Below are 9,592 nucleotides of genomic sequence, written 5' to 3'. Positions count from 1 at the left end.
GGTGGCCGGCGACCCATATGATGGAGCGATGAGTTAGATCGCAGTCGCGGGTACTGCGGAGAAGAATTTGGTGTGGCGAGTGGATTGATCCAACCGAACTCGAAAGTTACGACAGGCTTTGCGAGAGTCTGTGAGGATGAATTTAGAGTCGGGATGGGAGGCTGCGAGGGCGATCGCCACCTCATCCGCATGCGTCGAGCTGAGGGTTCTGAACGAGAGGCCGTCCGCCTGTTTTCTCTCGTGTGTGACTGCAGCCATGTACCATCCCCCCCTGGAGTGCTTGGGGCCTGCAATGCAACATAGAAGACGTGTTTCTTGGTGCCATAGTGGCGGTGCAGGACATCTGCCCGCTCCTGGCGCCGGCCATTATGATGCTCCTCGTTCATCTTAGTGAAAGGCGTCGAACGCTGAGGGCGCGTCTCCACAGTTCGTATGTGGCACTGAAAGGAACTATCTAAACTGTGTCTAAACTCTCGAGGGATGATTTTTCAGGAGCGCTCTGGTCTTTTAATGCTTAGCAAGCAAAATGATAAGCCCATGTGCCGCCGGCGATATACATAACGCAAAGCTAAAGACCAGAAACGAAAACATACGACTCTTCGCGACGATTTGGTTTCCTTACGCTGGTCTTTGCGACGGGCGCTCGCTCCGGTGGCGCCTTTCTTACGGCGCTGCTCCCTCAGGGATATTCGATTTGCTGTGCCGGACACGTCAATCATATCTTGGCAGCTCATAACTTTCGTTGGGAAACCTATAAGGTGCTCGATTTAATTTTTTCCTCAGTGCCGACGTTAGGGGATGGAGCTACACAACGGATCGACCAATTGGGGAATAAATACAGTAGCCATGTTGACCTTGTTTTCTCTGATTTCATAAAAAAAGTGCGTTCTAATTCAATAAATCTTGGAACGTAGTTCTTTGCAACATTTTATTTCGAGAAGCAGCCTTCGGTTGTGATAGAGGTCAACTTTTCACATGTTCCTCCATGTATTCGAAAGGACGTGGATGAATCAGGCCGAGGCACAGGAAAACACCGACGGTCACTTTCCTGAGGAAGGAAGATACTTGCCTCGGTCAGCCGTAGGGCAAGTATCGGTATCTAATGCGCAGATACAGCTTCAAGCAAAATTGAAGTGAACGCATGAGCCCGCGGTGATGCGGGCCGGTCGCGAGCTTGTGGCTGTTCGAAACAATGGAGGCAGGGCTCAATCTCGGGGAAGGTATCGGGGTGTCTCCGACCCCCCTACGTATTGGCAAGGGATCTAAGACCCCGCGTGCTAGAATGTAGCGACTGCGTGAATCCGAAGCAGGCAGTCATATTTAATTCTTGTCAGTGGTGGTCGGAACATTTCTTCTGCGTTGTTAAAATGTTTAGGAGAATCCCCCAAGGTGGAGATTTGTAATAAAGGAATAATTACTCACATGCATCCAAAAATCGGTAGCATTACACGAAGGCTGCAGAAAAAACGGAAACCCGTGCCCTTACACCACAAGGCAGTCCAGATGAGCTGGCCACTCAGTTCCAAGACTACACAACACAAAAACGACAAGTACACTGGTAGAGCGTGGGGATATGTTGTATCAGGTCTGTGTCATTAAGTGAGAAAATAACGAGCTTTAAAAATGATTCCTCCTCTTTGTACACAATTATGTGTGAAACAAGCGGCCAGCCGCTTTCTCTTTCTGTCCCTTCATTTCTCTCCACATGTGCTCGAATCACTAGAGACCTCCCCACGCCCAACTCAATAGAGCCAGACTTCAAGCACTGAATGATGGCACTCCCTGCAATATTTTCGTTCCGTCTGCTTTACAAAGTCGTGTGCCGGCCATGCACAAATGCTTGTTCGGTGTGTATTCTGCTTTCGAATTTGGAGGCAGTGGTCTCAAAGTTCTTTTCTTAAAAATAACGCCCCGTGGTGCTTTTGAACGGGCGTGCGTGAGACTGACCCGCATCGCCATGTTCCCTTTCATATTACTTCTATGCCTTCGCCGTCGCCGTTCGATAAATGTACTTCTTGACCAAAGCTTGCAGGATGTGTGAGGCATGTGCGCAGCCAAATTCGAATGTGGCAGCGTTCTCTGTGAGGTTGGCGCGGCGGGCTACCTTACTGGGTACCGCTGACCTCAGAGACGCCAGTGCTGTAGGTTAACGTGGTTTTGTTTTCCGGAACGAATTAATAATGACCAATGCCACATAATCAATGAAGGGACTAAACCTTTAAAGCGCACTAATGATTTGCAAACTGTTAGCTCGAATTCGTTCGTTGTTTCTGAATTCTAACCAAGGTAGCCAAGTTTCCGAAGCGCTTTTCCGGAAATAATTCATGCTTCCATTTCATGGAAGTAAAGCCTCAGTCCGCTGGTCAACGTTTCAACAAGAGGACTTATCCTCGGAAGACAAGTTCTGTTGTCGATAGGCTGCCAAGCGGACTGGGGCCGCCCCTCTAGCCGTGTTATTTTTTTTTTTTTTGGTGTCAGAGTAGAGACATGTTTCCTCAAGACCAAGCAAAGGGAGACCCGCGATATCATGCATATGTTATATATAGCTAGCATGAAAACCGCTGTGAGAACCTAAATGTGCAAACGACAGTGCGCATTTTCAATTCCAATTCATGACAAACACAATTCATGACAAAGGCAGTCAGTTTTATACACTTTATTGTCCCTATACTGCAGACTTCCACTCCCTACACCGTTGACAACTCAAAAAGTCGCCGATTTATTGTAAGGGTCTATTTCACAACCATCGTTACATCTCAGTAATACGTCAGCAAAGGCCCTGTGCATGGTGTTTTACAAAGACAATATTGGCCTGCATGTACCGAGGAGTATTGTATATGGTATTTGATGTGGTTATTAGAACATTCGTAGAACAACGCTGTCAGTTCGGCGCTGTGCGTGTGAAGCGAGTCACCACAACGACAGCGGACGGAATTCTGCTTTGTATAGTTCTGAACGTTCACTTGTGTTTTCGGCTTGTGCATTCAATCAGCACTTTCTGTTCCGTCACTTTACCGAGTCAGCGTCCTCTACACGCTTATTTGCCTCCCATTCTGGAACTTCATGCATATTGGCACAAAGTTACGGACTCCGCAACCAGCAATGTACGATCAGCAACAAATTACAGTGATAAATAAGCACGAAAGGTAACGTACAAAAAATAAACATGTACAAGGCAACAGTACTATAAGCGTCTGTGGGCACTTCGCTGTTACCGCTGTTAGGCACTTCTTTGGCGCAGTACCGTCTACTCATGTGGCGTAATACTGTACAAATAAGACGAAGTTAACAGTTAACAGCCACCCGTTGATCAGATCTCGCTTCTGAGAAGGCACACTTTCTAAATTGACAAACAAAGAGGAGAGAGAGAAATGGCAGGGAGTTTAACCAGACCAGGTCAGCTTGTCGCACTCTGGTGGGAATAAGAATATAGATTGACGAACACATCGCAAGAAGAGAAGAGGGGACCACGTGTGAGTCATGTACACATCAATGCGCACAGTCTGTAAATGGTCTGGAAGTCTAATAAGCCTCGGGGGTATCACCTTCGTCGCAGCTCAAGCATGTGTGCAACGCTTCGGTCCATCTGGTTGTCTTAATTGATAACGAGTAGGCAATCACGAATCATTGTAGCGTTCTAAGAGCCCAATCTTGCACACGAGACGAGCTCAGAACATTTGTGAACACGCGTGAAGGCAGCACCAATTTTAGTGCGTTATAAACTCCTCTGGTACATCGTCACCCCCATTGACGACGCTGAGAATTAGTCTTTCTTTGAGGCACGCGGTGATGACCTTGCGAAAACACTGCACGGTCCCATGTCTTTGTTATTCTGTCTGGACCAGCCATCACGAAGGAACTTGAACCAATGTGCTGCTGCACTTCTGCAAACGCTTTCTTGTCCTCGCAGCCAGGACACTAACTGCACTTTCCAGACTTCAGGTCCCGCCAGAGTCGAGTGGTCTCCGCCGCGGTCAACTCGTGCTGCGCCAGGACACCGGCGTACGAGCAGGGCGTGGCGGCTTTCCTCTTGCGGTGGTTGTAGAACTTTGCTACGCCTTCCAGGACGACCGCCTCCTGTCCTCGCGCCCTCTCTCGGCACATGCCCGTCACGTAGACGTCTTCGAAAGGGAACATGGCCGTCACCTGCGCGGCTGCGTACAGCGGCTTGACGGCGTCGCGCGTCACTACATACGCGAAGCCGCTGACGAAGTCCGGCAGGCGCTCCTTTGCGAACAGCTCGGGAGAGGTGAACCACTTGCTGCCCTTGTTGCGGTTGGGCCGGAAGCCCTTCATGAGGTAGCCGTAAATGGCTGTCCGCCGGTGCGTGGGTCTCGCGGCGAGGTAGTCTCGGAGCGCAGCGAGGTTGACGAAGGCGTCGTCGTCTGCCTTCACCAGGTACCTGCGGATAGCGGCAGCGCTGTCAGCACCGTAGGTCACAAATGCGGCCCATGTTTATTTTATTCTCACTAGCACGAGAACACCAGGGAATCAGGTTGCAACCGCATGCGCTGCTGCGTGGGCCGCTGGTCTGCGTATGTTTTTTTTGTTTGCATTTTTTCACACAAAAAATTCGTAAAACGCCCTACTTAGCGTACCGACACAACAAGAGGGGAACCTGACGTAGTCACGATTTAGCTGCACCCACCTGTAACCCGAGCAGTGCTGGTGCGCCCAGCGCAGTGCCGTCACCGTGGACAACGACAGGTTGTAGTAGGAGTCCGCGAAGTCGGACCGCACCAAGTCGCCGTAGCGACTGGACTCATCGCGCACCTTGCGCTCCAGCACTGGGTCCGAGCTTGTTCCCAGCACAAACCCCAGGCGACACAACGCTGTGGCCGCCGAGCCCTTGCTCCCGCACTCGGAGCCCCAAGTGTCTCTGATGAGTGCCCGCCTCTCGAAGTTCTTGACGGCTGACTGGACGAGCAGGAGGAAGTAGACCGGCTGGCTGCCGTTGTTGATGCACAGCTTCGGGTTGACTGTGAAGCGATACTTGGACGGGTCGTAGGGAGGCAACCACGCGGGCCTCGGTAGAGGCACCTTTCTGCTCTTGTTGGCGGCCTTGTCCTTGGGAACATACCTTTGGACAGCACGGCGCCTGATGCTTTCCTCGATGAGGATGGCGCCCTGCTTGTTCTTTTTCGCTCTCTGGGCGAGGACGCTGAGGGCGGCTTTAGACGTGCGCCTTTGTTTTTCGATGTCGTCTTTCGCCATGTCAGCGATTTTCCTGGCGGCGGGACTGGGCCTCGGAGCCACGTAAGCGGCCTCGGAGGCCGCGAAGGTTCGCAGCATAGGTTGCTGCCGGCTTAGATACACGGGCGAACCGACGAAGCTGGCGGCAACGGAACGTTTGTGAACGTGAGCGAGGTAGAGCCGGTAGGAGGAGCGCAGGAGATCGGGAACTTGGACGAGAGCGACGAAGGCGGCCAGCGAGATGGCCAGGCCGAAGCAGGACCTGGTGGCGTAGCGCAGGCGCACCTGTTAGAAGCAAGTGAGGGTACACAAAGTGTGAAAAACCAACCGTGCACTGGCGGCCAAGCTTTCAGTCGAAAACGCTATAGGCGTCGTTGGTTTACTTTTTTTTTCTACACGACTCGTAATTCTAATTTATTTTCTTCTCAGCAGTTCGATCTGACATTGGCGTGAGGCCATGGACTGGGAGCGCTGAGTGTATGCAAGGTGTCTGATGCCTTAGACGCTGTGAGCGCACTGAGGGTTCCACGTGGTTACTCTCCGGTATCATAAGCAAAATAAGAACGATCAACGAGGTTCTCAAATTTTTATCTGGTATAGTGGGATACAACTCAAGAATGAAGCGGCAGATCAATGCCCCTCAAAGGAGGCCCCACAGACAAAATCGTGGACAGATTCTCATGACGTTGTGGTTAATTGATTTTATCGCGGTTGATCCCCTTTTATCTGCCACAACCTGCGATTCCACGACAGCAGGTCCAAAGGGATTAGCCGCGACGTCATGAGAACCGGTCGACGCCATTGGCTGGATGGCCTCCTTTTAGGGGCATCTGCCTCTTCGTTCCTGAGTTTTATCCGACTATGGCTTCTCAGCGGAGCGGTACTGCTGCTATCATTTTCGGTTCCAGGTCTTCTTGTTAGGGTTAATCAACAGGCCTGAACAAAAAACAAAACAAAATGGTGAAAGCTATGTAGTAAAAGAGTAGAGGAAATTACAAAGCTACCTTGCATAGATGGTGAGCATCCTTCTATCACTATGCCAAGTTCTGTAATATTTGCGAACGCGTAACGGCCAATGTCGAGAAGCTATCGTAAAGTACAATAACACTGATTAGAGGCTGAAATAGAGGTCCGGATTGCGGCTTATTCTCCCTACTTCTGTTTCTGCTCCCGTCAGGGCTCACTTTCTGCTGAAAATAAACTAGGCAGTTTGCGCATCAGTTGTTGCAAAACATTATTAAGGCATAGGTTGGCTATGGCCCTTTTCGCCAGTTTCGAAAACGTGTAGTGCAAGCGACATCAGTCTTTGCAAACTTGAAACAACGTGGTACGTCACACTGGGGTTGCCTAACTTTCGAAATATATTTTGGTCATGAAACCATAATCTAACTACACCGCCGATTCGGTTGATAACTACAGTTGGGCGATTTATCCATGATGTATTGCAGTATGGTAGCACTAGGTTTTCGGATTCACTACTAGTCATTTCTCACAATGAATACATTTGGTGGAATTTGCATTCCCCGCATTAAAAACGTATGCTGCCCTACTAGTTTTCGCGTTCCATACTGCAATGAACTGTTGTTCGTTACGCCTTCCGGTGCTTCATCCTTGGCAGGAATAAGAAAAAAAATCTACAGTCTTGCTTCATGCATACTGTCAATCGAAGTTTCTATAGCCCAAATGGCGACACCGCGCGCGCTTACAGCAACAAGACTACGCGAGACGAATCTGCGTTCCAGATCTTGCGACCATGAGAAGTTGTTTTCCTCTGACTGCTTCGCATCACTGCGCGGAATCCCGCTCAGGATTGCGACTGACGTGTGCCATGATTCACAACATGAGCGCGAAGAACCTCGTACGATGCAAAACATCGAGATCCGCCCAGATGTTCTGCACATGTTTGCCCTGCTGAATGCTCCATGCAGGCGTCACGTCTCCTTTACTATTAACGCCACGCATGCAGGAAATGCGTTGCGAAGACGACAGACGGCTAAACATCAGTACAACATCTAGGGCAGCGTAGCGCTGCTATTTAGAGTGTTGGGCAGTCTGAGAATATTTATCAGCACGTATGTCAGCGAAAGCTCGGAGCTCGCGCCCTGCTATAGAAAACGCAGTCGCTGCCAACTAATAGCCGCAATATACAGGTGCGGACCCTAGGAAACGGAGTTCGCTGTTCTATTCTAAGTGGAACCACACTAACGCTATCATAAGTCGAGAGTCACTGTGTCCACGAGGAGGAACACCAGCGACCACCACCACCGTACACAAGCCGTCCGTACCTCTCAGCTTTCCTTCTGGCGTTCTACAGGTATTAAGGTTAGGCCTTAATAAGGCCTTTGCTTGCTTAAAAGATAAGTTGCTTCCCCACCTTAGTTTTCTCTACAAACAAACAGGGAAAAGTGAGATGTGACAGCAACTTATCATTTTATTTATCTCTACGGTGATAGTACTAAACTGCCGACAAACTTCAGTTTCAATGGTTTACGCCACCGGATGTGCAGAGGTTTCTCACATGAGAGCGACACTTAAGTCATCAAGACGATTTAAAGGGGTGCAATGAAGTAGTTCTTGTTGTTAGCCGCAGATGGAACACATATGTTCAGCTATCCTAGAAGAAATTAAGAGCGCACTGGGCTTGGTTTGTGACTGGTTTTGGGAACGAACGCGAGCTAATTAATGCTTGCGAAGAAAAGACGACGAAATACACATGCGCTGGGTACGTAATAACAGAGAACAGATTACCGATGTTCCCTTCTGGTAACTGAGTGGATTACGAGCAGGGCTGTCTGTAACGCTCTAGAAATATTTGATTGCTTGTAATATTTACATTTTGTTCGAATTTTGAAATGCATTGATTACTTTTCCTAAGGGGTAATGTCCTCGGTAATGCAATTTTTTTTTCAGTAATCAATTGCTAGTAATCAGTTGCTTTCCATTCGAGAAACAAGTTGTAACCACCAGTATAACTTCGAGATGCTTACATTCACAGCGCAAATAAGAACACGGACACGAGGGGGGGGGGGGAGACACCACAAAGCGCCGTGTGTTATCTCCCCACCTCGTATCCGTGTTCGTATTTGCGCTGTGAATGTAAGCATGAAATACCAACTCGCCCAGCAACTGATTTTAAGTAACTTCATGAACCTGAACTAGGTGCCAAGCACTAGTGCTAGCGCGGGATTTTCCTTCGCAATGGAAAGCCAATGATCCGGCTGCGCAAAGGCAGCGCGCGCAAGTATTTTCAGGCATGCAAGTGCGAGCGGAATGCATTTGACTAACCCCATGTTCTGCGGTTCGCATTTGTTCACGACAGCACAACAGGATTCCTAGTAAGATGTATCTTCGTTATCTCCTGGCAGTGTGGGCAACAGTGAATCTTGACGCCGCATTAGACTACGAGCTCGATCGTGCGCAAGTCCTTCGTTCGCTGAACTCCGCCCTTTCCTGCAGCACGTACGCTGAGATAGTCTTCAGCGGTGTCTTCACAAAGAAACGTGAAAAAAAAAATATCGGCGAAAACTTACAAAAGCACCTGCTGGTGACTATTAAGAGTGCATGAATTGCAATAGGCAACATATCATGAAAGCCGTACAGGCCGGCTCATTCTAGTCAGTATATATTTGTGTTCGGCTAATAAAAGTCGGAAGGAAAACAACATTATTGCAACGAATAACTTTTTTTTTATTGTTCAGTTACTTTCTGGGGGCTCTAATTGATCATTGAAATCAGTTACATTTGAAACTGCAACCGGTTACTTCTTTTCTGCTGCGCGTACAAGAATGATCCCAAGAGTTGTCAGACGTAGCTGGGGGTGTCAGCGGGTCAGCTGGGCGAATGAAACTAGGAAGGATGCGTGGACAGTATGGCCGCACATGGCACAGAACAGGGATGATTGGAGATCACTGATAAGTAAGCCACGGTCATGCAGTGGACGTAGATGAGCTGATGACGATGTGCTCTGGCCACTAAAGACGCTGAAGTAACGGTGACACTGCCGTGTTTCACTGACATGTCTCTGAATACCTTCGTGGGTTAAAATATTTTTTAATGAAGGAATCGTATCAGCTGACACTCCGGCTGACTGCGATGTATTTGTGCATGCTGGGAATCCTCGCAGAGAGTTGTAACTGGGAACAGAGAGTGATCCCATCATGGTGAGGCTTTGCCAGTAGGCAGAGTGCTTCAGAAGAAAAACGTTGTAACGTGCTCTACACTGTGTTGTGATATTCAGAGGAGGTTTTGTCACGAACGGGTTCTTAACAAAGCCACTTTTTTTCTGGCTCGTTACCCATCCAGCACGCATTTTAATTGCTGTCTGGGCAAGTAGTGTAGTAGTATAGTAGTAACGTGCGGCCCGCTACTCCTCAGTGAACTAGACAAGTTGGAAGTTGAA

The 9,592-nt window shown here is 49.0% G+C and overlaps 1 protein-coding gene across 1 annotated transcript in view; it reads right to left on the bottom strand.

Moving 5' to 3' along the window:
• Positions 1-2,641: 2,641 nt before the first annotated feature.
• Positions 2,642-9,592, bottom strand: part of LOC144124819 (beta-1,3-galactosyltransferase 1-like) — a 50,294-nt gene continuing 43,343 nt past the window's right edge. Inside the window, exons 2-3 of the mRNA XM_077657718.1 lie at positions 4,649-5,478; positions 2,642-4,402 (exon numbers count right to left, since the gene is read on the bottom strand). Coding sequence (XP_077513844.1) covers positions 3,919-4,402; positions 4,649-5,478 — 1,314 coding nt within the window. The 3' untranslated portion in view covers positions 2,642-3,918. The remainder of the gene's footprint in view (positions 4,403-4,648; positions 5,479-9,592) is intronic.

Source organism: Amblyomma americanum, chromosome 3 (genome assembly GCF_052857255.1).
Source record: "Amblyomma americanum isolate KBUSLIRL-KWMA chromosome 3, ASM5285725v1, whole genome shotgun sequence".
Taxonomy (NCBI): domain Eukaryota; kingdom Metazoa; phylum Arthropoda; class Arachnida; order Ixodida; family Ixodidae; genus Amblyomma; species Amblyomma americanum.
This window is presented reverse-complemented; position numbering and strand designations above follow the sequence as displayed.